Genomic DNA, 27,904 nt, shown 5'->3' with positions numbered 1-27,904 from the left:
CAAAAGGTAATTTTGGATTTTAGGAGCTCCGAAATGCTCACAGTGAACAGCTCATGGGAATCCGCCGGGAAGAGGAGATGGAAATGTCCGATGATGACAGTGGTGACAATCCCAGTAAAAAGCTGAGAGTAGATGATTCAGGTAAATATGTGCAAGTGTTGTTTTATTAAAAGCAAACAAAAACTTACATATGAGAAGTGACATGTTAATACCTGATTATATAACACAGTATCTTATTTTAAACCCTCATAAATTAGTTATTTGAATGATGCAAGCTGTCTCTAGGAGATGTCTGTCACCTGCTGCGTTCTATAATGATGAAAATTCTCCAGTTCTGCCCTTTGCTGGAAGCATTATGTTTCCTAACTGCATTCTCCACAGCTTTGCATGGCAGCATTTCATTACGTGGTAGAAACAATATTTTATTGTGAGACCAGTTCAATTTATGCTTTGGTCAGTATTCTCTGAGATGTACCTTTCTTTGCAACAAGCACATAAAAATCTCTAATCTCGATAAGAAATAACATTTTAACTGTGGGGCTTTTATGGTTGCATACTGCCTTTCTAAGGGTAGCTATTTCACAGTATGATACTGCACTCTGCATGAATTAGACACTCATTAGATGGCTATCATGAGTCCAAGAACAAGGGTGGATGCAATGTGAATAAGAAAAGCAGCTTTTTCAGCCTTCTGCAAATACTCTGCTATCCAGGACAGACATCAAGAGGTGGCTCAGAAGCTGCCAGTTACTAACTGGTAACATGATCTGGATGTATGCTTTGGTCTATTTCTTGGCATTGGCTAATCATTTGTGAGTTGCTAACAAGGGTTTGCTTGTTTAGACACTCATATAAAGAATGAAATTTTCAGGAGCTGAAGCCAAAGCATGACTAGAAACTTCCAGGCAGCAGTGAACTTTCAGAAAAATGAAAAAGGAAGGAATAATATGGAAATAAACTGTGATTCTTCATTAGGGTAAACCTGATCTAGTCCTTTTCATACAGGCATCATAGTAAGAAAGGAAAGAATTTCATCCATTCAATGATTTCAAGTCTTGGTATGCCAGTCAAAAGGTATGAATTCAAATTTACAGACAGAAGAACTCTTTGGCTCCTTCTGTGACAAGATACTGTGTGAGGTTGAAGGTCCCCAGAAGTACAGACCAAAGGAAGGAGTCATTCTAGCAAAGAAATTTTTACTGTGACCTCTCTCTTGAGGGGAGATTTGATATTTTTCCTGGAAGAAAAATACAACAATAAAACCCCTTAAGGGCAGCCTTAAATTTTGCTGGGTTAATTTTATGGATTTGTATTTTCTAGATGCCATTAGCAGAGTGTTTGAAGCTGAAACAGTGGGATGTTGCAGACTCGGAACTGCTAGAAATCAGCAGTTTTTATGACTATCTAACCATTTTACATTGACTGTGTCCAGTCTCATGCAGAAAAGTCATTAGAACTAACAACAGGAAGGTAGAGAGAGAAATACAGTCTGCATGCCAGAAGAGGAGAAGGAATGTTTTGAACTGTAGTACTTACCAATTCAGTCAGGTTTAACATATGCATGCTTAGGGCAGAGCTGCGAAGGTCATTCATTTTGTAGCACCACAGATAGGAAAGCATGTTTGGTTTTCATGCATGAAAAAAGACATTACTGTCAAAAGTTTTGATGTCTGAGATTTCTACAGCATTCTATCCCAAACAATTTCAGGTTATTTGTGTTGTTACAATGTAGGCACTTGAGCAAACCCAGTACTGTGTTGCATTCTAAATCAAAATTTAACAATATGAATCCACTTGAGTACGTGTCCATCATTGTTTGTTGTACCATTCATCATCCTCTTAAACTTAGTGAAGTTGATCCATCCTGCTGCATACATAGTCATCCAGTTCTCAAATTAATGTTATGGCTTTTTTCTTTCAACACCACACTCTCAACTAAAGCAAGTGCATTTGGTTTGCCTGTCAATGACAATAGAAGGAACCTGGAATTAAACCAAAAGAGCTATTGGGTATGAAACATTGGTAAACTAAAATAAACTGAAAAAGGACTTTTTTTGATTATTACTCTTAGGTACAGAAATTTGATTCTTCTTTCCTTCTTCTGCCATTTTTTTAAATTACAATTTATGTTAGCTGCCTTCACTTTTTGTTTTTTTTCTCTCTCTTTCTAAGTACGTCATTCCAGAACCACCACTTGGTCTCTCTGGAGTGGCTATCTCTATTCACAGTAACCTGTGTTGTATGAAGCATGTCTTTTAAAGAGTCTTTTGTCACCAGGAAACCATCTTGCACAGTAAGAAAACATTGTCACTTTCATTATTTTTAAACCCTTTTCTTAAAAATTTTGTCTAAGTACTTAACCTTGGGAAGAGCAAGACTTGAATAACATGAGGATATTGTGCCTCTTCAATTTAAGGCCAGCATGCACACATAAAGTTTTAAAAGTCTAAATCTAAAAGCAGCTGAAGCAATGAGACATGATGAATTGATTTGGAGAGTTCCAGAGCTCTGGACTGTGTGTCCTGCCATTCCAACAATTTTCTTGAGGACATTATTTTTCAGCCTGCCCTTTTTGACTTTTTGAGCAAGACTGCTGGGACGTTATGACCCTAAAGCTATAATAAGTGACAGAGGTTCCCTCAGGCTTCAACACCTGCGTCAGGTCTTTTTTTCAATGGTTCGCCTGGTTAAGTCACTGCTAGTTCAAGAAGGCTTAATTAATTCAACAATTTAGAATGGGTTCTAAGACCTCATTCTGTCTTGGTAAGCATAGTTTCAGGAGTCTCCCAGCATAATTTCTTCTTTCCTGGAAGAAAACACACTGAGCACATCAGATCTTCTCACAGCTAGACAGTTAGAATGAAAACTTTCCTCTAGGATATCTGAAGATAAACCCATTAAACACCCTGAGAAAAAGAGGATGGATTCCAGCCTCAGCATTTGAAAACATACTGCAACACATCTAAGCCCTGAGAAGAAGTAACTTCAGTGCTTGAATACTTGTCCAGATTTGCTGGACTTAGGGTTTCAGAGTGTTGTGGTTTGACCTAGCTGTCAACTAAGTATGACTCAGCTGCCTGCTCACTCCCCCAGTCCAGTGCAGTGGGGAGCAGAATCAGAAAAAAAAAGTAACAAGTTGTGGGCTTCATAATTGAACAAAATATAATGATGATGATCATCATAGGTAATAATAATAGTAGTAGTAATCATAGTAGTAATGATGATGATGAAAAGCAGAGAGAGATGGAAATAAAATCCAAGAGAAAGAAGTGATGCACAACTGCCCACCACCCTCTGACCGATGCCCACCTTGTCCCCAGCATTAATTTACCCCTCCTGGCCAACTCCCCCAGTTTACATACTGAGCATACTTGGAGCTCTGTGGTGTAGAACACCACTGGCTACTCTGGGTCATCTGTCACAGCCATGCTCCCTCCAGGCTTCTTGTGCACCTCCTCACTAGTGGAGCATGGGGAACTGACAAGTCCTTGGTTTAGAGAAAGCACTATTTAGCAGCAACTAAAATATCAGTATATTACCAACAATCTTCTCATACTAAATCCAAAACACAGCTTCTACGAAGAAAATTAACTCTATCCCAGCTGCAGGCAGGACACAGAGGAATGTTACAAGTAGCTGACACCCTAGCACACAATAACATCTGGGCGTGAAGAAGCTGTTACTAAGATTAGTTTGCATTTTTCTTCAAGTCATGCTACATATCAAGTCATGCAGGAGATCAAATCATGGTGCATGTTAGAAACTGACCTTTGGGAAAATTTAGTCTCACGACAATCAGAAGAGGTCTACAGGGACTTGTTGCAAAGTGTGTCCCTCCATTCTAGACTTAAATCCTCTTCTTTCATCTGCAAATTTTGCTCCTGCTAGCTATTCATGAACTTGACTTATTGATATCAGTGATTCAGTGGCAGAGCTGGAATGAGAACTGGCATCTAAAATCTCCTAAACTTGTCTTCCAACCCCTAGTTGGCATTGCAGGCCTGGGCCACTGCTTCCTGCACATAGACCTGCTAATCTAGGTGTTTTACAGGTCATTCTCCCCAGGCTTAGTCAGTACCCTACTCTATTCTGCAAGCTGAATCTTCAAGGAAACTACCTGTTTGTTATGTTGGAGATCATCTCAAAGTGCCACAAGGATAGCCTGAAGAATCCCCTAGGGTAGCGAATAAGTTGGTTCAACTGTCACATGTGCCTGGTTTATAGGAAATCCTCCCAGATTCACAGACTAAAAGTCATTTGCATTCCAGGGAAAGCTGGAAGGAGGGTGACCTGGGACTGGGTGAATCTGACTCATGGGACCAGCTATTACTTCCCCCCAACCCTGCCCCCAAAATTCAGCCTTTAAACAATGCCTTTTCTGCAATGTGGATTTAGGAGTTTGAAAGAGACAAGAGGGCTGCTGAAGTAAAGATGGAAGATTGCTAAGAAAAAAAATAAAAATTATGATTGGCAACTCAGTTAATATATTTGAAAGTCCAGACACAGCTACTGGAGCATTAGCTCAATGGAGAAAAAAGAGATTCAGTGCTGGAGTTTAGAGGATATACAAAAATCTTCAGAATGATCAGGATTTATGGATGCTTCCTTTCCCACCTGCTAGCACGGAGAGTAAGGAACCACATGTAAAAGCCTCAAAAGTGATTTTAAGAATCAGTAAAGATGTGTTTTGTAAAGAGGAGCTGAAGTTTGGTTTATGCCTACAAAGCACCTGTTATTTTAAGGGGAAGTGGGTTAATCTTTTGCTTTTGCAGTGCACAGCTACATACCATTAATTCTAGCAACTCCAACTTCAGTGAGAGACTGGAGCTGGTGCTGTGGAAAATAATGAAATGTACTGCACTTGGAGAGGGGTGCAGGAAAGATTGTTGTGTGATTAAGGTGTTTGACTGGGATCCCAGAGCTTTAGGCTAAATCCCAGCTCTGCTACATGTCCCCTGCCAGGACTAATCAATGAATTTGTGTTATCTCAGTTTTCTAGTATCAAATGGAGACAATGGTTCTTTCTTTCATTCAGCCACTATCTGTTTTGTCCACATGGACAGTAGGTTTCTTGGTATAGGCCTCCCTCCAGCTCAACAAACTTGCAATAGGCTACACATTGGACCCCTGGAGCATTTCACCACCACTGTACTACCTCTGATGAGGTAGCTTCATAACATCCCAGAAGCTGTGTGCAAATAATATTTTGGAAGTTGCATAATGCAAGCCCAGTTTGAACATGTAAGTTTGGTGCTGCTTTGCAAGTTAGGTCATCCTCCACAGCAGTATTTTCAAACATATCTAAAGTAGGTGCCAAACTTAAACACTGAAGTTGGATCTTTAATGCTTTCCTGAATTGATCTGTCCTCTTTGCACATCCTTTGCAGCATCAGCTATGTCACTTGCTGTAAGAGATAGCCTGAATGTGGACAGTCCATCTCACAGAAGAGTATAAGTCCTTGTGAAACTCAGTATTTGAAAATCCCACCCTGGTCCACACAGCATAAAACAGGCTTTGGGATATTGTTTACAAATCTGTCTTGAAAGTTGCAAGCCTGGCAAGTCTTCAAGGAAAGCCTGAAATAACACCAAAGTGATCTGCATCATGCTTATTCATCTTTTCTCTGCAATTGAATCCTCTTTTTACTTTCTCTAAGGCTTTTGTGTGATACACACATGGAACGGAAACTGTGGTTTATAGGTGGATTAAACTGGTAGGAAAGCTTTATATTGCTTGTTAAAAATGAATAGAAATCACCATGTCCCAGCTGCATGGGGCTGAGCTTTGGTTTTCCTTTGTTTCCAACTGAACAAGTGTCACAGCAAATCTCATGTCAGATCTTCTCCTTTTTCCTCCTGATCTCAGAGATCAGATAATTCTCCCTTCCTTTCTTGTAAGACTAACCTTTTGGTTTTATGGGAGATTTTGTTTCAAACAAAAGTCTGATTTATTTTTCTGTCATTACTCTCTGTCCCATAGCTTTTTGACATCAGATTTTATTGGGATTTAATGAACCCATAATTGTCCTTTTAAACACTTATTGATAAACATAATGAAAAATAACAAAATGTATTTACTTCAGAAATTAATGGGCAAGCATTGCTTTTTATTCCTTAAATAAAGCGGTACCATTTCAAAGCCATAAGTGGCTGGTATCATAAGCAGCCCTGCAGTGATAAACAAGTGAGCCCTGTCAACAGACACCACCAACCTGGTTTTAGAAGTATTCTCAAAGAAAAGAATGTATTTAAAATGTGAGGCTCTGAATTGTCACTGTAGTGACACAGTCCCCTCTCTGGCCAGAGAAGACAGCTGAACAACCCTTTTGAGCTCTCTGAGCAGAGTAACTTCCCTTCGAATCGAAATGCTCTGAGCACAGCAGACAATCAGCTTTGCTCCCTGGAACCATCAGGGGTGATCACTAGAAAGCAGCACAAGATGATTACTTCCTCTGTGCTGGGAAAAGTCTGCTCTAGTGTCTTTCACAGCATGCCAGTTCAGAGCTGTTATCATCAGGCAGGCTCCAATTGCGTGCCATAAAATGCATTCCATTTTTCCCACAGCTTTTACAGAAATAGGCTGGTGTTCAGGACACATATAGGCAAGGGCCTAATTTTACACCCCTGGTCTTAAGTCCATTTGCCTCTAATAATGCTTCTTGTGCAGGTGAATTTAGCAGAAAGGTCTTGGTGAATTGGGGCTGAATGTAGTTCCCTGGGGAATAAAGGCAGCCTTGTCCTGTTCCAGGTACTGGGCCAATTCCTCTAGGTCATGTACAACACATAGGCTGTGGGATGGAGGTCTCTGCTGGTCCTGTGAATGCAGCAGTGAAGGGGTTAATCTAACTCCCAAATTTTGGAGGAAACAGGCACTTCAAAGGCATTTGCCCAATATGGGGTGTAGGACAATGTCCTGTTTACTATGAAACAAGTCTGTTGTGTTTTGATGCTTTTTCACTGCCAGAAGTACTATTATCTAGATTACAATTTATCAGGTTTTCTGGGTATTTTATACTGATAAGATTTTATGCAGGATCATTACATATGAGAATAGATTTAATCCTGTTTTTAGTAAGCTTTAAGGACACTGAGGGATTATTTATGTAATAAGATGCAAAGTTGCTATGGAAAACGCTATAGCAACCTAACATCTTCACAAAACCAAGCAGCCACTTGTGACAGCAGTCTAAATTTACATTTATTTTAGTGTTATTTTATTGACATTCTTAGTGTCTCCTTTTGACAGCACGTTAAAATATGTTTTGCATTCATGCTAGAACAAAATTAACAGCATGTTGTTGGAATGAAGATGATGGTTATAATTCTTGGAGATAATTTTAGCATATTTCATTTTGTGTAAATAGCATTAAAATAATAGCGAAAAGAAGCTCAGGTGCATCCTTTCTATTTGTAATTGAGAAAACAATGTACATTGAAAGTAATATTTTACAAGTCAGTGAAAACTAAACTGCTTTTATTTTCTTCATATTGGAATGAAAATATTTTTAAGAAAAAAAAATATTTTGTTATTAGAATTTATTTCAAATCCTATATCTTTTATTATTACTTTCCCAATTCAGGATACGGGCTATAATTTTTCATTAGGTTTCATAAAACAGGGCATCATTTCCAACATGTAAACTTACAGTTTGATAGGGGATTGCCCTGTTTAAATGGGACTTTTCTAAAACATAGGATAAAAATATACGTTGCCCCTTAGGAGGTTAAATAAAAAGGGAAAGAATAAACAAACACAAAGTGATGAAACAGTCTGAACTCTGTCCTCTGCTCATTGCACTTAATAATGAAACTCACATTGAATTGAATGGGAGCAGAAGCAAGCTCTGTATATTGATTTTTTCCATCCCCCTCCATTAAGAGTCCTGAAGTGTGGCTATAACATTGTTGAAGTGGGATGTTGGCAGCAAAATCAATAAAAGACAATATTAGAACATATGCTGTTTTCAGCTTCCTCACAATCTGATATAGCTTGTATTAGCATTCTTCTCCAAATTACATTTCATGCTTTCTGTAAAGTGACCTTCCTTACAGTGCCCTCTCCAATATAAAACTTCTGTACATTTTCTTTCATATTTAGCCTTCAATAGAATGAGCCCTGTTTTTAACAGTGAAGGTGGTTGATTCTGAACAGAGTACAAAGAACAGATTCCTTCAAGAGTGGCTTCAGCCTAAATGTTATTTCTGACCTCCAATGAAAGATCTTTTCTATTACTGTTTAAACTGAGATCTAGGGGTTACATTTTCTTAATCATGCTGCCCTTATTGCCCTGTTTTTAGAAGCCCTTCTCACCCTGGCATATTAGAGAAAGTTGCAGATTTGCTTGAGGTGGAGATTTAGATGCCTTCTTACCTGCCACTATTTCCAAGAATCATCAGTCATTGCTAACATGTCAGAGGAGATAATGAAAAGCAGAGTCTTTCTGATGTCAGTACAAACTTCTAAGCTCATAATTGCAGGTTTGGGGAGCGTTCTTGTGTCATGAGACATGCAAGGGTAGCTGAAGTTTCCAAAGCATTAAAAGCTTCCTTCTCAAAGCATGAATCTTCTCCAGCCGACTGGCAGTCTGTGGTGTGGTTTTGTGCCAGGAGATAAAAACAAACCTAGAAGAGTTCCTGCTTGAAGCTGTGGGGCTACAGAAATCCCCAAAATACTGCTAGTTTACTTTGGTGAATGAATCTCAGATTCAGAGGAGTTTCATGACGTCCTGCTCTTATTTTGGATAAAGGCCATCTCAAGAAAATAAGCTTCTTACTAATGACAAATATCCATAGTATAGCATTTTCATGACGAGTATATTGTGGGATTTGATTCATAAATTTGAAAGCCAAGTGGATTCAAAGCTGCTTGGAGGTGAGTGATCTTCTTTTAGTCTTATTTGGATTTAGATTCATGGCAGAGAGAAGACAAAGAACTGTCCTCTAGGATGTGAAATGACAGACTGAAGAGTTAGATACTGCCCCGTTTTATTCCAGTTCTCTGGTAGTTCCAGCAGGTGACTCCTTGAACACCAGCATACAGAAAGGTGTTTTGTTTTGTTGGTGGTGGTTTTTGGTTTTGTTTTCTTTTTAAATTAGGATTTTTTACTGAGTTTTTTTATTGTTTGTCTGCCTTTCAGTGGGCAAAATATTTTGCAACCTTTTTTTTTCTTTATACAGCCCTCCAAATATTTGATGCATTGCAAGTTTTATCAGGTGCAAGAACTATGCAAGCATTTACAGCACTTGGATCCAGTGATTGCTGGGCTGCTTCTACAACAGCCAAGTGCCCACCTCACGTGTCAACCAGGTCCCTCTCTGGAGGTACTTGGGTGGTTGCTAGTTCCTAACACCACTTTGTTCATTGCTTCTTTGTCATGTGTCAGATACAGACTATCCCCCTTCTTCAATTTATCTGGAGACTAGTGAGCATTTTTAACAGTCAAGGAAGAACATGATAAAAAGCAATAACTCTCTATGTTGTTCTGAGATAGTCATCTGTCTCATAATGTTTTGTTGAAAGATTTTGAGATGTCTGTGCTGTAAAACCTTGATCCTACAAGCTGCTCCCTGCTGGTTGGACTGTATGCACTCACGTTCTGCTCAACACCCACAAATAAAATGTCCTAAGTTGTGGCTTACTCACAAAATCTGTTACAAGGACTATTTCACACTTACCTCTTCAAAGCTACACACTGCAAATTTCAATAAAATTTCTGTTTCTGAAAGTCCTGAAAGTACCTAACTAAGCCCCATAGAACACAGTTATCTGCAAGTTTGCAATACGTTTCATTTTCAGAAGCTGAGAAAATACCTGCTAAACATGTTAAATTGTGGAAAAGCACAGAGGCCTCTATTTGCATATACTGAATATTCTGGAAGCAGAAGGAGGGGAGGAAAGGAGGTTTGGGCTTTCAGATACAGCTCTTCTAAACACCCTTCCATTCACATAAGGGATAAATTGCTCAAGAAATTGTCCCTGAATGTGAGGGTCAAAAATTACAAGCTTCATGTCATCATTTGCTTATGCCTTCTAAGGCATAAAGGGGTAAAAAGTATTCTCATTTAAAATCCATTTTTATCTAAGGCAAAAGTAACTGAGCAAGTATTTCAGTATTATGCATGATTTTAAAAGAAAAATTAACTCAGCCCTCTAATCCACTACAAGGTCAGAGAGATAGCTGGATAAATGCCCTCCTGCAATTCAAGGTGCAATAGAATTTTTTTCAGAAGTGGTTTATCCTCACATTTATAGAAAGCATTTTACATTTGTGAACAAAATTTGTCTATTATAAATCAGACCGAATCACCACAGTCATTCAAACCACTCAGATCAGCTCTTTCTTCCTTAATGAATGTGACAAATTGAGGGATTCACATGCACACTGTCAAGTTTGTTTCAAAGTAGCAATGGCATTTTCTTCATAAATCCTACAGATTATTTTTTTCAAGTTCTCGCAGTGGTGCTGAGCCTGAATGCAGTTCCTAGTTCAAATGCCACCAGCCATGTGTCTGTAAATGCCAGTGCTGATTAAGTCTGAATAAAAATATAAGAGGGACTTCAACTCCTAAGAAGTAACCATCAGTGACCCACCTACATGGAGGTTTACCTGTGTACAATAATCCTTGAATACCTGAAGTGATTTATGCATCACATGTGCATGCACTCATACAATACCTTTGTGCAATATATATCAGGTTATGTAACATACATGAAACATTCAGCATTCATCAGCATCTCTTCTGCTATGCAGAGTTCAAATGTCTATGCCCTCAGCTGCGAAGCACCAGTAGAACAAGCAGTGTTTTTCATTGCTGGTGTGGGAGTCAGTCATCAGTACCATGGGGTATTTCCCCAGTCACCAGCGCTTTTCTTATTTTCTTCATTCCTTCACCCTCAAGACTAGAATCTCCTCTGCTCATTTTTAGTATTACATGAATACAGTTATTTTAAAAATGTTGATTAGAGGAAAAAGCCACTTCTTTGCTAGCATCTTTAAAGAACAGTATCTGTAAAACTCTTGTGACAGTCCTTCTTCTCATTTAGGAAAAAAAGTAGAACCTCTAAAAGAGTTTTATTATTTTATTGATCATATTTAACTGAGGTAGCAGTTACTGGTAAACACAAAGTTTAAAAAAATTCACCTCATCAGAAACCAAATACACTAATAAGAAGTCAAGTGGCTTTTTGAGAATTTTGAAAATACCTGAGAACTGCTACTATTTTTGATCAAAGTTATATTACTATGATGGCTTTCTTCCTAACCAACTCAACTCAAGTCCACCATCAGAGATGTCTGTGCAGAGCCACATCTTATCTTTCCTGTCTCCTCTTATACATATGCCAAGCCAGCTGGTGTCAGTGCATATGATGGCTGGTGGTAGGAGAAATGCAACCCAAAAAGTAGAGGAAGAAAGGGCCTTTTGCTTTAAAGAGGTGACCTGCAGAAAGTGGTCTCAATGGGCCAGATTAACTAGCAACTGTCAAAATATCATTTAGAAGCTGTGTAAGGTTCCTGTTCTCCAAAGAGCTGCTGTCAAGTAAAATAAACTTAAAATGTGTCAGGCTTTGATATTATTGTAAGAACGTGGTCTCTTCCAAATTCCAAATATTCGTTTCAGTAATATGATGTGACATCTTTGTAGGAAAAGTCCAAAATGCTTAATTCTGCAATTTACCTGGGACAGATCTGGGTAACAGGGGACTAGAGAATGTACTGCAAAATAAGTATGAGTGAGGGAAGAGAGAAACATCTGACCATGTCAGGCAAGTGGGAATTACAAATGAGCAAATAGATGGACTCATTCATTTAGAGCTGAAGATGAGCTGAACAGAACCAGTGCAAAGGTAAAAGAGAGAAGGGTACAAAAAGAGGGGTAGGAAGATTGGCTTAAAGTGGGAAATTAGTCTTGCATCTTTGCAATCCTTGGATCACTGCTCAAGTGGGTTTTCTGCAGCCACAAGGTCCAAATCAATTATCCCAAATGACCACTGGAGTCAATGATCACTTGTAAGACTGTACCAAGTAATCTACATCTTTATTCCTTGGACGGGCTAGAACAGCTAGATTAAGTGGTCTTGTTAGTGTTTTTAATTGAAACTCAGTTTGTGAGAGCATGATTAAAATGGAAGAGCCAGTACTGATCCACAATCTAGAAAGTTTGGAAGCCACTACTCCAGAAACTTAAACCACAGCTGTTCAGTTAATGATCTCTCTAGGCCTTTAAATAAATTGTTAGATATCATGGGACTCATCATAACACCACTGGAGTTGGCAGAGCTGTTCTCTGGGGCATTCTTAGTCCCCTGCAGAGCCAGCATTTGTCTACGTTTTTTTTTTATTAGTCCCAGCTGGGCAGTAGTAGGTCCTCCCTTTCCCTGCACCTTCTCTGGTATTTGCAAAGAGATGTGCTTTATTATACAATAAGCCTTCATAAATTACTGGTGAGCCACAGGTGTCATAAACCTAGGAAAGAGCAGTGATGTTGCTGATGTCTGCTAAGCAGGGAGAAATTTTGTTTCTTTTTGAAAAGAAGATTTTGTTTGTTTTCAAAGAGAAACACTTTCATTTCTCAAATGTGAAGAGGTCTGTCCTGAATGGGATGGATAAAATTGCAATTAATAGACTCATAGAATCATTGCATGGCTAGTGTTGGAAGGGGCCTTATATATCATCTAGTTCCAACCTTTCATGGATCTCTTCTCTTTCCTTCCTTCCTTCCTTCCTTCCTTCCTTCCTTCCTTCCTTCCTTCCTTCCTTCCTTCCTTCCTTCCTTCCTTCCTTCCTTCCTTCCTTCCTTCCTTCCTTCCTTCCTTCCTTCCTTCCTTCCTTCCTTCCTTCCTTCCTTCCTTCCTTCCTTCCTTCCTTCCTTCCTTCCTTCCTTCCTTCCGCCACTTCCTTCCTTCCTTCCTTCCTTCCTTCCTTCCTTCCTTCCTTCCTTCCTTCCTTCCGCCACTTCCTTCCGCCACTTCCTTCCGCCACTTCCTTCCGCCACTTCCTTCCGCCACTTCCTTCCGCCACTTCCTTCCTTCCTTCCGCCACTTCCTTCCTTCCGCCACTTCCTTCCTTCCTTCCTTCCGCCACTTCCTTCCTTCCGCCACTTCCTTCCTTCCTTCCGCCACTTCCTTCCGCCACTTCCTTCCGCCACTTCCTTCCTTCCTTCCGCCACTTCCTTCCGCCACTTCCTTCCGCCACTTCCTTCCTTCCGCCACTTCCTTCCTTCCTTCCTTCCGCCACTTCCTTCCTTCCGCCACTTCCTTCCTTCCTTCCTTCCTTCCTTCCTTCCGCCACTTCCTTCCTTCCTTCCGCCACTTCCTTCCTTCCTTCCTTCCGCCACTTCCTTCCGCCACTTCCTTCCGCCACTTCCTTCCGCCACTTCCTTCCTTCCGCCACTTCCTTCCGCCACTTCCTTCCGCCACTTCCTTCCTTCCGCCACTTCCTTCCTTCCGCCACTTCCTTCCTTCCGCCACTTCCTTCCTTCCTTCCTTCCTTCCGCCACTTCCTTCCTTCCTTCCGCCACTTCCTTCCTTCCGCCACTTCCTTCCGCCACTTCCTTCCGCCACTTCCTTCCGCCACTTCCTTCCTTCCGCCACTTCCTTCCGCCACTTCCTTCCGCCACTTCCTTCCGCCACTTCCTTCCTTCCTTCCTTCCTTCCGCCACTTCCTTCCTTCCTTCCTTCCTTCCTTCCTTCCTTCCTTCCTTCCTTCCTTCCTTCCTTCCTTCCTTCCTTCCTTCCTTCCTTCCTTCCTTCCTTCCTTCCTTCCTTCCGCCACTTCCTTCCGCCACTTCCTTCCGCCACTTCCGCCACTTCCGCCACTTCCTTCCTTCCGCCACTTCCTCCTTTCCTTTCCTTTCCTTTCCTTTCCTTTCCTTTCCTTTCCTTTCCTTTCCTTTCCTTTCCTTTCCTTTCCTTTCCTTTCCTTTCCTTTCCTTTCCTTTCCTTTCCTTTCCTTTCCTTTCCTTTCCTTTCCTTTCCTTTCCTTTCCTTTCCTTTCCTTTCCTTTCCTTTCCTTTCCTTTCCTTTCCTTTCCTTTCCTTTCCTTTCCTTTCCTTTCCTTTCCTTTCCGCACCTTTCCGCACCTTTCCGCACCTTTCCGCACCTTTCCGCACCTTTCCTTTCCTCTTTTCCTTCCTTTCCTATCCTTCCTTGCTTCCTATCCTTCCATTTACTAATTGTTCACCACCAAGTTTTGTGTGAATAGGAAACCTGAAAATAATTCTCATGATTATTCAGTTTGAACATTTGGTATCATCATGAATGTAACCGGTATAAAGAGCTTCTCTGCATTGAATATAGGCTGCATGGTAAGGAAAGGACTTTGAAGCAACTGCACCTGAATTAAACAGGTTTTGCAAAAGAGTAAATCTCCCTCCCAGTGTGCAGGGTCTAAACCCCACTAACATTAATGTCAATAAACCTGTCTCATATAGGATAATTAGTGCCCTCAGAGTTTAAATTTGCAAGTACCAAGACATTCAAATGAAGCGTGCTTAGCAGTTGAAAATAATGTGGAAATCTCTTCATTGTTTGGTTGCATTATGTCTGAAGGGGGAAAGAAAAAAACTGTTTGTAGCTAGGTTAGCTTGTAATTGCTCCCAATTATTTATTTTTACACCATGCAAATTCTGTTTCTAGAGTTTATTCATGATACTTAGCTAACTATTTCCAAGCTGTAAGCAAATTGTGTTTTTTTAAAAAAACTCAAGTGACATAGTTTATTTTTGCAGGAATGAGGGCAACTATGGGACAAGTATTTGTTAAAGAATGCATTATAGGAAGAAGGTTGCTTTCAATTGCTAATATCAGACGTATTTTTATGCACTTGTCATTGACATCTGAGCTCTATGCTAGTTATCAGGTATTTGGTGAGTGTCCATAAAGAGAAGCAAGTGTTCTCTGGGAACTCAAGACAATGGATCACTGGTAAATGATGATAAACCGCTTTAGATATTGGATGACTCGGGATCCTGATATTGTGGACTCAAGAAGATGCCTCAAAGCGATCAAGGTGTACTTGCCAAGTCTTCCTCTATCAGAAAGTTTCTAGGAGAGCACATTGAGAAGGGTCAGCTGTGACACTTGGTGCTGGAGATGTTGGTTATCACCTGTCCAGTTGCTCGGTGTCTCTCTTCACCTCAGAGGCCATACAGCTTGCCATCTGCAATGAGGGCTGTGCCTTCCTTCCCACCACCTTGCACAACTCCTCCAAACATGACCTTCTCACACATCCCAAAGTGTGGGGCTGCTGCCTGACACACACACACACCCTACCATTGAGTGATCGTAATGGGACTCCCAGACTCTAGCACAAAATTAAAATTTTCAGTGGGCTGGAGCACTAAGCACAGTCTTAGAGGATAAAAGTGAATAAGGGGACAGTGGTCCTATATAGTTATAATCATAGAAATACAGAATGGTTTAGACTGGAAAGGACCTTAATGATCCTCTAGTTACAATGTCCCTGCCATGAGCAAGGATGCTACCCACTGTATCTCCTAAGACAATCCAAACTGTACTTCTGCAAAGACTATCTTCCTAATGACAAATACCATTATTCTATAACTTACCCTGTTTTCTACAGCATCAAAACACAGTTCATGTCCTTCCAGATCCTCCAGAAACATTTTTCCTTGACGATTTTCACATGTTCACCTATTTGAAAAACAGGCAGGCTAGCTAGAGGCCAGGGATAACTTTTATTGTTTGTATTTATAGTTGTGAACTTTGTGTCCTTATTTTTCTCCGCTCACATTTGTTCAGTCCCTCAAGCTGAAAACTCTTTGAAGAAGTAGCTGTGTCTTGCAAGATGGTTTTTTTTGACATTGGAAATGCTCAGCAATGGGAGTGATGAAATAAATTACCTCAATATCCATTATTTTGACATGTTTTCATTCTTCTCTTTTTGCTGTTATCAAAAGGAACTTTATATCATTTAAACCCTCATTTTCAAGTCAGGAAATCTGGATAATGGCATTAGTAGGACTCAAACAGCAGGAAGGTTTGGGGGTAGGCATCTGTCTCACTATATCAATACATCAGCTACAGTTCAAAAACCCTGAAAAATTCTGCTGGTTAGACCAAAAGTCTGGACAAACATCACAGAAGTTTTCAGATTTATGATTAATTTCTGTAAAATATAGAAGAATCTCTAGGAAATATAAACTGTAGAAGAAATTCTGCTAGGAGGACATATGGAAAACCTTTACTCTGAATTTGCAGGCAAGTTTTCTGTTATTGTTTTTAGTGTTTCTCATTTGTTTTTCAGATACTACTTTCAGATTTTTTCAGGCTCTTAAGATAACTTACTGCTTATGCTTTTCAACCCAGTGTGTCCTCAGTATGCAAATTAGCAGACTGTCATTAACATTAGCTGTAATGTTATTAGGGCATCATCGAATGAGTAATCCACAGTGTGGGTGTGCACTGGTAGAAATGGTAGAAAATTTTGAATCCTTGCTAATGTCCTCAATAAATAAATGCATTCAGAGATGTGGGGTGTTAGCTTTATTTCCTGGCCACCATGACATGATGTGGGTCATAAAAGTCTACAATTACCCCATATCACCTGTGAAGACTTATTCTGCTTTGGCTCCTGTGGGCCCTGATATGTATTAGGTCAAATGCAGTCACTGAGTACCAGTGCAAATACTGAAAGTGAAAAGTACAGATCAGTGCTGGTCAGAAAGAACACACTCTCCTAGCTATCCAAGGTAGATGCCCTAGAAAAATAAAGTTAATTGCTTGTTTCTTCTGAGACATCCATCAATGAATATGTCCTTAGATTTCTAATCAGCCAGTCATTTCTTGTATTAAATAGGGTGTCTTTTTGATTTGGACCTAGTTTGGATCCACTAATGGAGTCTATCTTGCCACTGAGGCTGTTGCTAAATTGAATATAGCACTTCTGCCTTAGCACAAAGAAATCACAGTAACCTCTTGGAAGTCTTTGAAATATGAGTGCAAAGGTTTCCCCCACATGTATATGTCTAATCTTCCTTCAGCTGCTTCTCTGAGGCTGGCAGGTATCATTTTGCATCCCTCAGTTGAAAATGCTGTAAAGAGAATATTGAGCTGTTTTCCAGCTGTGTTTGTTTAGGTAGGAATGTTTTCTTCTGCTTGTGGCACAGGCAGCTATTTGGGATTGTTGTCAGTTTTCTTTTGATATAGATTCCTTGTATATAGTTCTTCTGTAAATGCTTTCAGCATTCATTGTCTTCTTATCCAAAGATGTTTTTTAGTGTGCTTCAGAGAGGGATTTTGAAGATGAGTATCTGAACTACCAAATGTAAAATTGCTTGAGATTAGATGAACAATTTTTTTTTCAACTTAAACTGCGCTTACCAGCTTTGTCAATGAACTCCTGACAAAAATTTATGCAAAATTTGAAAAAAGATACTTTTTAAAATGCTGATTCTCTTTCCCCCAAAATTTCTCCTCTATTTTTAATTTAATATTCAATTAAGTGCCTTTCTCTATATCCTATATAATAAATCACATTATCATTATATATAATTGCTGTAATTGAAATATAATTTAAAATAAATTATAGGATGGTTATATAGAATAGATATTTTGCTTGGAATCAAAAAAGACATTGATATGAATTCAGGGTTATTTTAATCTTGGTACACTAAAACATGAATATCTCAAAATTATAGTTATGTTAGGTCAACACAAGGAATGTGTCTGATGTTGTTTAAAAGAGTTACCCAATGTTGAATGAGCTGGACACCCTGAGGTCTGTCAGATGTCTTCCTTTTGTTTTACTCTCATTTTCTGTTAACCTTTCTGTCCATACATGTTAGGAACTAACTCTTTGTAGCTTTAAATTAAATAGCAAAATATATAACATGTAGTTAATGTTGTATCATTTATGGACTCTTATCTAAAATGAATTAATTTAAAAGCTTGTGGCCATTTAAAACTCTGTTACACTGTTACTCTATGTGTTGCATCTTCCTTATTTATGAACATATTTCTGCCTTGGACCCTGTTGTTATTTGCTCTCTATGAGTGTTTCAGATGATCACCCAAGTGTATAATAATGTTGATAAGGCACTGTACACCTGAGGGAATCCTGCCTATCAGAAACATACCTCTCCTGTATTCTTATTCTCTCACTTTAAGTAGTTTGGATGTTTTCATTTTGTCTTAAAATAGATTGTAACATCTTCCAGACACAGCCTTTTGTCTTCTGGTGTGTAGAAAAGAACAGGGCACCAGCCTCGGATGGAACTTCTTGGTAGCACTGCAATGTAATTATTGTTATGCAGGTTTTAATATTATGTATTAAATATATTTTTTTAAGTAATGACATAAGAGCATTCAGAGGTGCATCTCTGTTTTTGAACAGTAAAAACCTGCATTGCATTCCTACAGGGTAAATGGACAGTTGCCTTCATTGCTCCTATGTATTGTGACTTGTTCTATTTGGATTAGTTATTTTTTGAACTCTAATAGGTTCGTCACATGCAGGTTACTAGCTTTTGTGAGATGTTGTGGCCCTTCTCATTTCTCCTATTTTGCTGACCCCATAGCAGACATCCCTTGCTGTCTGTAACCCCACTTAACAGCCTGAACTCACCTAGGAGTACAAAAAGGAGGAGAAGTTCTCCAATTAGGCTGTAGTGAGGCACAGAAAACAGTCAAGCAGCCTTTCCAGGTAAGGCAGTCTGAACCTCAGCTCGCTCTGGGTCAGAACCCACATTTAAGTGGGGAAATACACTGGCCTCACGCCCCCACTTGTGCAGCAGCTCTCGGAAGTTTTTTGAGAGCTGGAATAAATGGTGAGCAGAAGGTGAGCTACTGCTCCCGAGCCACTGTAGAAACTTGAGTCCATCCCGATGGTCTTTATTCTTGTTCTCAGGGAGCTGAAGGGTAGGCAGCTTCTGGCTAGGAGTTAGTGTTACATTAAAAAAAATTTAAAAATTAAAAAAAAAGATACATAAAAATTTTGTGAGAGTCTAATTGGTAGAAATTAGAGAGTGCAAATGACAGAGAGACTTTTCACCAGGGGCTGTAGTGACAAGACAAGGCAAGGAGAAACAGTTTATAAACTGAAAGAGGGTAGGTTTAGATTGGACATAAGGAAGAAATATTTTAGGATAAGGGTGGTGAGACAATTGCACAAGCTGTACTAAATCATCTTTAGAGGTCCATTCCAACACAAACTATTTAATTTTGACTTGAATTTTCTTTTGGACTGATGTTTCTGTTTGCTTGGCCTCTTTTTTTTTTTTTTTTAATCCTTTATTTTATTGTAGCTTGTTGACTCCTACAAAAATAAAAACTAAAAAAATACTTCATCATCTTATTTTCCCATTGGACTCATCAGTGCAATTTCTTGATGGTAAATTTTCTCATGGAAGGATGATTACATGCTTTTCAGAACAACTTAATTTGATGTAACAATACTGTAACTATTGCTAAATCTTGCAGAGAGATTCTGTAAAGTACCCAAATTAAGCACAGTAGCCAATCCATGTCTGTATTTGAATAGTAGCTGACTGTACATTATTTTGAATAATGCATTTGTACTACTTTAAAATTAGTAAAAAATTATCTGAGATGAAGGTAGATTTGTCCTACTGAAGATAAAACATTTTTATTGCTAATAAAATATTGTGACATTCTACCTAATTACTGGTATAATTTCACAAATGTGCTGAATCATGTTATCATGGGGAACTGGGGACTCTTTATCTGCAGAAGGTCTAGTCTAGAGGTGCCTAGTATTAAATGGAGTTAATATGCGATTTCATATAATTTGGAGTTAAACCATACTTCTGTGGTCGGTGGGCAAAAAAGAATTCTGTGATACCAAGCCTGAAATCATTTAATCAGGAATGCAAATCAGTTATGTGGTTCAGTTACCAAATGTTGATAGAACTGGCTATAGTAGATTGTTGTTTTTTTAATTACAGCTACTCTGTTGTGTTACCAGATTCCAAGAAGGAAAATAGCATGGTATAGCAGTTTGCTATGCCAAATGACCGCTGCTCCTGCCAAATATAAATACTACCAGGAGTGGGTTCTTCTATAGGATGATAGCCACATCCCTAATTAATGAATGCCACCTTTCCCTATATGTATTTATGTTTGGATAATTTATTTAAATAATGTTCCTACTATATGCTTTATAGCCTTCTGCCTTTTGCTACACAAATTTTAGCTTATATTGCAGACTGTGCAAGTCATTTGGCAAATGTAATTTCCATCCCTGCATACTAATCGATTTCTTCACAAACACCTGCTATCAGTTATGATAATAAAAATGCCATTCTAAATTGAAAAGGGGCCAAATGGAGCTTCCTAAGGAAATGACTTAAGTGTCTTTCAATGCCTTTAATGTAGTAATGTTCTTGTAGTGCTAACACTTCCTTTCAGCATTTGCATTTTATATAAATTTTTCTATTACATCATTTTTCTGTCTAAATGGTTCCTCATAACTGTTGCTGTGAAGTAGTTCATAGCAAGGCTGGAGAGAAATTTCCGTGTTTCCTCTCTCACGGGACTAAATCCAGCAACTTTACATTGGGAAAATTCCTTAGCACAGACCTGACTGGAACATCTGGCCACTGTGCAAGTATAAATACTAAATGGCTGTATCAATTCCTATAACATCACTGGGAAAAGGTTGTAAAGTTGGTGAGTGCCTTGCCCTTGGATTGCATGCCAGTTTCTTCCTAAAATACGAGCCTAAATTTAGCTGCCAGATTGCAAGTAACATTTGAATTATCCAAGGTCACTTTATGGCTTCTTCCATCCCAGGAAATAACCTCCCAGCAACAATCCATGCCAGAACCTAATCATTTTCATCTCTGCTGGGTCTTGTCTCAGCTCCGAAATGTCTCACTGGCATCCAGCTGTATTGTCATCTCTCCAGACAATGTCCTCTATATTATTTGAAAAGAAACAATCCATTTGACTGATTTTTTCACATTTTCATTTTCTTTTAGCTCTAGCCGCCCAAGCATATGCGCTAAAGGAAGAGAACGACAGTCTTCGATGGCAGCTGGATGCTTATAGGAATGAAGTGGAGCTCCTGAAGCAGGAGAAAGGACAGCTCTTCCGAACAGAAGAAAGCCTTACAAAGGACCAGCAGCTGCAGTTCCTGCAGCAGACAATGCAAGGCATGCAGCAGGTATTGCTAAGGAGGAAAAGAACAGATCTTCTATTTTAGGAAAGTGGTACCAATGGAGCTCTACTGTACTCAAGACTGTACATTAAGGTCCTGATTTCTTTTCAGAAAATCATGGGGACTTTAGATGGGGGAAAAGGGAGGAGAATTTGGGGATATATTTAGGCATAGTCATTTTAGGAATTCATAAACTGCAAACCCATTGTTCATTCAAGAAAGCTCCTATGCATTTGCTAGTTATGAGCAAATTGCTCTGTTCCTCTTCTCACAATCCAACTGGCCCTGGTATTGCACAGAAATTTAAAAAAAAAAATTGTCTAATGTATCATAGTCAATGTTCTGTGGTGTCTTCATTTGCATTCATCTGCATCTTTTTTTCTGCTATTGTTTGAGAATGACTGAGATATCGGCATGTCCAGACTACCCTCCTTAACTTGCAAATCATTAGCAACATCAGTGCCATTTCCTGGGCTATTATCATTTATGCTGACCCACGGATGTAACCTTTCCATTCAGACAGTTTTTAAGTGGTTTAGCGCAGCAAAAAAGCATTTTCTCTGACACCAGTGAACAAGAAACTGCACTGTGTCCCTGCAGGGGCAAGGGGTGTCAGTTTATCATAATTATTATCCCTTATTTGTTAGTGTGCTCCTGACACTGTACTGGGTGAGTCTTGGCAAGCACATCCAGACTGCTCCCACTGTGTTGTCTGACATGTCCACTGACACACAGGAGCCCTCATCCAGTGTGCACGTGTGTGCAGCATCTTCCCTGCCCAGGCACTTGTGTTCAGCTGGTTCATGACAGAGCACAAGGGCAGTGGCTCTCCACAGCACTGGGTTGTGCTCCCAGCTGGAGTGGAGCCTCACAGCCTGGCATGCAGAGGTTAGTTTTGCTTCCTTCATCTGTAGCATTGCACACGCTCCTCTGTCACCCCTGGTTATTAGATTCCAGAAGGGGACAAGTTGTACCCACTTCCAGACTGTGCTGAGCTGCTTTTGTATGGAAAAACCCAGGAGATACTCATTTACATATGAGCTGCCTTGTTGGGTTAGAAATTGCATGGCTGTCCTGGTACCTACCCATCGAATCCAGCAAATCTGCAAATCCCAACTCACACCCAATGACAAAGCACAAGGCAACCCTACACACATATTGATATCAATGCAAGCCACTTTAAGCCTGCAAAGTTTTACAAAATCAGGGTGATTTTTTGGGTGGTGGAATAATTCTGACCAAAATGCTTTAAAAATTGAAAATAAGTAATTGATAATTCAGGAATAAAATCTTTCCCAAACTTCAGAATTAAGTCATTACTCAGAAATACTTGAGGTTTCTGTATACTTTAGATAAGCTTTAGGTCTGTTCATGATCTTATCCTTATATAAATGGATACTTAAATATCAGGTTTTAATAAATTTAACACCATATGCAAAGATTGTGCTATATTTCATCCTGGTGCTAATTCTCCATAAAAATTAGTAAAAAATAGGCATAAAATACTACTAAAAAAAATTCTAAAGCCCTAGCACCCATTTGGTGTTATAATTTTCTGTCTGGATAAAGTATAATCAAGTCTGTAGAATATAAATAGATTTTTATTGAACTTCAAGCAAATGTTAATAATGCAAATCAATAACACAGAGTGGCTGACTTATCTCTCTGTTCAGCTGGCCGTGGACACTGTAGTCCCTATTCCTCTGAGAGTTTCTGTGTTTGTGACAGTTTTACTGTGAGGTTCTCAATTTTTCTAGTTTGCCATCTCAGGGTCAGACCCACTTGCTCCCAGTGGGATATAATTAGAGATGGCCCAAGGAGCTGAAGAAGACACTGCAGATAATCCAGTCTGACAATATGCTGAGGAGAGCAGCAACACAGAAAGAACAGGAGGTGAAGTTCAGAATATTTGGTGGGAAATTATCAGTCAGTTAAGCAGATGGATGATGGTTTTGGATATCAGTAATTAGCCATAGTCATGACATCCCATAACCTTTGTGATTTTCATGCAGTTAATGCATGAATATGTAGAAATAAACCTTTGATTTAGGTAGACTCGGTTTTATCTCAGCTTGGTTTTGTAAATGTTGAGAGACGACAACCTTAGCTGAAATCTGTCAGTGTAGCAGGTGCTCAGCATCTATGGAAATAAGTCTCACTATGAAATATTAAATATATATCCAAGACTTGAGTATAAATAATTTATCAAGAAGACCTGTATTCCCTTTTATCCTTTTGTATATATTAAAATTAATTTCAGACAAGGTAAACTGAATGCCACTGAATTCCTGAATCCTTCATATATGCCAGCATTAAAAATCACGTTTCTCCACCTTATTTTCTCTTCATTCTCCCCCACTTTTTCATACACTTCTTATTCTAACTCTGAAAGCAAGAGAACAAGTGATTTGAGCTTCATCCTGAAAAGCAGATTTATCTGAGAAAAATTGCATGCATTTTCAGAATCGAGACATTTTTTGTAAACGTATTTGGTGCCAAACAATAGCAAGTAACACAACACCAATGTATTTTTAATGTACTTCTACCATCTGGATGTTTTTCAGGATTCTTTCCTGTATTTGCAGGACTGATGAAATGGATGCTTATTTCCTCTTCTATTACTCCCACTGATCCAAAGAAGCATCAGGAAAATCACACAGATGTTTGCTTATAAAGTGTACCTTATGGACAGTAGTTGCAACCTCCTTATTTGCTGTGTCTAAAAAAAGAAAATCCTCTGGACTAGTGACATTGAACTTATGGGGGTTTTAGTCAACTTCCTCCATAAAACTGTGTCACAGTTTAATTTCATACCCACTGTGAGATCTCAAACAAATGGAAATAATGTCTTGTATCCATGGTAACAAATGAGATACACTTTACCTGATTTTGAGATGGAAATTGAATTAACTTGTCACTGCTGCATAGGTGGTATTGCCTTCAATTTATTTCTATATGAGAACACACATACCACTTTCTGAACGGCTCTTTTTCCAGCAGTGTTTGGTATGCTCTAAAAAAGTCTGTGATCACAAGAAAGGATGTTTTAGTTGTAACTATTTTTGCAACACTTCACAGCACAGCTGTAGGAATTTTTTTAATCTTGCCTCTCTATCTAAAATGTTTCACCAGATACATAACTGAAGGTAAAGCAGAAAATATCACCTAGTAGTGTTGCTTAATGCTTGAAATTATAAGGCTCGATTTTCGGTGGCTATGTAATTTCTCCAAATCTTAACCATTTAGTTTAGTGTATTCCATGTGGAATAGCAAGCAGAATTCTTTTGGAAAAAGTTCTCAGCAAAATCTTTCAGCTATTCCAAGAACAAAGCATGGAAAATATACTTTTATTGTATATTGTCCATCAAATATAATTCTTGAAGAAATGTGCTTGCCACCTTTATGCTTTGAAACAAAGGCTCAGGATCTGACAGTGAGTCTCTATTGAATTAAAGATGTATTCCAGATCCTTTATACAATATGTCTGAAACTCATAGTGTTAGCAAGCCTTTGAAAAAATGTCAGTTTGCCACATAGGAGATGACACTCATTAGCATGTGTTTGAGTAAAGTTTGGATTTTTACTGGGCATCCAGGATTGTTCATGAACCACTTCCACAGCACAGCCATCAGTGCAATGTTTTAAGCCTTAAGTTAGTCCTGAGTCTACAGAGCACACCTCCTTTAGCATGGCTCTAATTTAACAAGTTAGCTCCACCTTTTTTGTCAGGCTTAACTGGCCAAGGTATGGGGCCATGCTTGTGTAGCCATGCTGATTCCTGAACTGATACATTTGCCAATAGGCCAGTAATTTTGCATGGTGCTTCATTGCATCATGTAAATGTAGGATAATGTTCTTTCCTCTCATAACTCCCTGAGCATGATGGGCTGAATTTAGCTCCTGCAGGCAAGGGTGTCATCCACAAATCCCCGTTTAAATCATGCTTCCATCTGTGTTATGTCCAGGAAAGGTACACAAATGCCTACAGTTCTGCTATTGCACATGCTGGGCTGTGTCTGAGACATATAAGAGGCACCTCATTGCCCCCAAGGGGCCTGATTCACTGGCTGGGCTTGGGATCATACTCCAAACAGTGACAGCACAGGCTCCCCTGCACTGGCGGAGGTGCATTAATGCATGGGGTTATTGCAGGAGCAGGGGATGTGCTGCAGTGCCTCTCTTAAAATTAGTGCTGAAGCTGGAAAGCCAGAACAAAGGTGACAGTCATGTGTGGCAGGTGTAGGGCTGACATAAAGGCTGACACACTGCTAGGAGTGCCGCCAACTCAGCTCAGCATGTGTCAGCATGAGACTGAACATACTGTGGCCCTGCTGATGACCCACATGGGTGTCACTCTGATGCAGTGTGATAAAAGTCCACTTTTGTCTTCTTTTTATCCCCAGACAATGCCAATTTATTGTGAATTGCAATGCAGATTGTGAACCTGAACACTCAGAAGCCAGGAGCTGCCAGAACCACTGTCTGTGCATTTTTCTTTGTATACCTCAGAGACCCTTCCCCATTTGGTGCCTCAGGCAGAGAGTACACAGTTAATCATCACCTGTTCAATACCTTCCTGTCCTTGCTGTTCAATATGCAACTCAAGGTCTTTCTGCAAAGGCCACATTGCTCCTGGCATTTCCTACCTACTGAGGACTTACTTTTGCAGTTTACTAATCATTTAACATGTAAAATAAATAGCATGTGCGTCTGAGACTGATACACCTTTTTTAAAGAGCTCTGATAAATACCAGATGACCAGAAATCATAAAATCACAAAACCATTTAGGTTGTAAAGAATCTTTAAGATCATCAAATCCAACAATTAAGCCAGTATTGCCCAGTCCACCACTAAGTCATGTTCCTAAGCACAGCATCTACACGTCTTTTAAATACCTCCAGGGATGGTGACTCCACCACTTCCCTGGGCAAAAGCTTGACAACCCTTTCGGTGGAGAAATTTTTCCTAATATCCAGCCCTAAACCTCATTTCAGGCTTTGAGTGTTCATGCAGGGTAGGACTGTTTTGTCTGTGATATGCCTCACTTTTGAGGTTGGGAGGGTAGGAATTGCTGCTGGAGTGCACTGCAGCTCCCTCTTTACGCTCATTGCTCCCTCAAAGGAGAGTGGTCAGCGTACATATTTGGTGATGCGGACTGTGGGGAGCACACATTTTCCACAGTTCCATCACGGGGAGACAGGTTACAACCCTTTTGTCTAATTGAGGTGTCACAAGGGGCCTCTATCAGCTTTTTCAGCAAGACCATGTACCTCTAAAATATAGTAACTCTTCTGAGTAGAAAATCCAAAGGTAACTAGTTCTAGCTTCACTGTGCTGCCTTTGAAATTAATTGAATTTCTACCATTCCCAGCATTTAGAGCAGAGCCAATCCATTTTCAGATGGAGCTAGCAGAATTTTTTTCTACAAGCAAAGATGACACTGCTGAGGTCTTTCCTTCCCTTTTTTCCTAGCTTTTTTCTCATACAAGTAGTAGAATTGAATATTCCCATGGTCCACACTCTTTCAGTGGGAGCAGGGACAAAAAGAAGATTTCTGTTCAGGAGGTTGCAACAGACAGTAGGGGAGGGCATTGTGAGGTTTTTTTTTTCCTCATCAGTCTTTTAACCAATCTACCACCTATTAAGTTCCAGTAAGCCTCAGCTGGCATTGAGGTCTGCAGGTCTCAGATCCTTCACACATGTTGTTAACTGTCACAGCCATTCCTTTTTGTCAGATACAAACGTTCTGAAATGTCAGAAGCCACAGACACAAATGCTGGTGGCTGAAAATTGCTGAATCTGGTGATTTGTAAGTGCCATGGCCATTATAACAATGATATACCTTTAAATATACAGTTTCTAGTAGGAGTTTAGTGCTGAAATTAAGATCATTGTTGAATAGATGGAGCATGTTATGGCTGTATTTATTAATATAGCCTAAGTGCAGAGGAGATTTGTGGCCTTTTTTTATTCCATCTACCTCTTGCTCACCAAACACCTATTCGGCATACAACCCAACCAATGCATACTTATGCACAACTATAAACTGATTCTTCTCCAAAGCAGCATTAAAGAAGAATAAATATAAGAGATAAAAAATAAATATCCCTTTTATTTGCATTTTACCTGGTAAATAAACAGAGTGGAGTAATTACTGTGGAAATGTTTTCAATTGCTACTCTTGCCTCTTGCAGTATGAATTTCACTTAGATTTTTATTTTTTTTTTCTGTAAAAGTGGCACTGGAGTAGTAATACTCCATAACCTTATAGGGAATAACCTTATTCCAGTACTGATAACCTTATAGGGAATGGTTACAAGTTAAATGTGAGGGACTGGATTCAACATCCAGATGTTCACTTCCATGCCTGTTCCTTCTCTCACCCAGTGGCTGATATTTTGAAAACTGGTTAAGAAATATGTGATCTCCCAGGATATAGAGAAATGTTCCTATAAGTGTTGTCTTAATTCTCTGGTGCTTTTCAGGGCTCTGTACAGTCTGTACAGTCCAATCCATTCCTTTTCTGGAAGTTTAAACTTCCAGAAAACACTTACTCCTTTGATTATATTAAAAAAAAAAAAAAAAAAAAAAAAAAAAAAAAATGGAGCAGCTGGCAATTAAGTGCTATTTATTTACCAGATCTCAGACAAGCCAAATGGGTTCTCTTCTCTGTTTAACAACCTTTCTTTATTGAAAGTAGTGTTTGATTTCCCACTTCTGCAACCACCACTTCAGTAATATTAGGGGAGTGTAAATAAGGGCCCAC

The 27,904-nt window shown here is 39.3% G+C and overlaps 1 protein-coding gene across 8 annotated transcripts in view; it reads left to right on the top strand.

Moving 5' to 3' along the window:
• Positions 1–27,904, top strand: part of ENOX1 (ecto-NOX disulfide-thiol exchanger 1) — a 307,218-nt gene that overhangs the window by 244,370 nt on the left and 34,944 nt on the right. For all 8 annotated transcript variants that reach the window (XM_088068185.1, XM_005516390.2, XM_088068196.1 and 5 more), the window contains 2 exons: positions 24–141; positions 20,959–21,143. In XM_088068185.1, coding sequence (XP_087924311.1) covers positions 24–141; positions 20,959–21,143 — 303 coding nt within the window. The remainder of the gene's footprint in view (positions 1–23; positions 142–20,958; positions 21,144–27,904) is intronic.

This window comes from Pseudopodoces humilis, chromosome 2 (genome assembly GCF_049639895.1).
Source record: "Pseudopodoces humilis isolate 2021_Gansu_Grassland_sample_001 chromosome 2, ASM4963989v1, whole genome shotgun sequence".
In the NCBI taxonomy this organism is placed as follows: domain Eukaryota; kingdom Metazoa; phylum Chordata; class Aves; order Passeriformes; family Paridae; genus Pseudopodoces; species Pseudopodoces humilis.
This window is presented reverse-complemented; position numbering and strand designations above follow the sequence as displayed.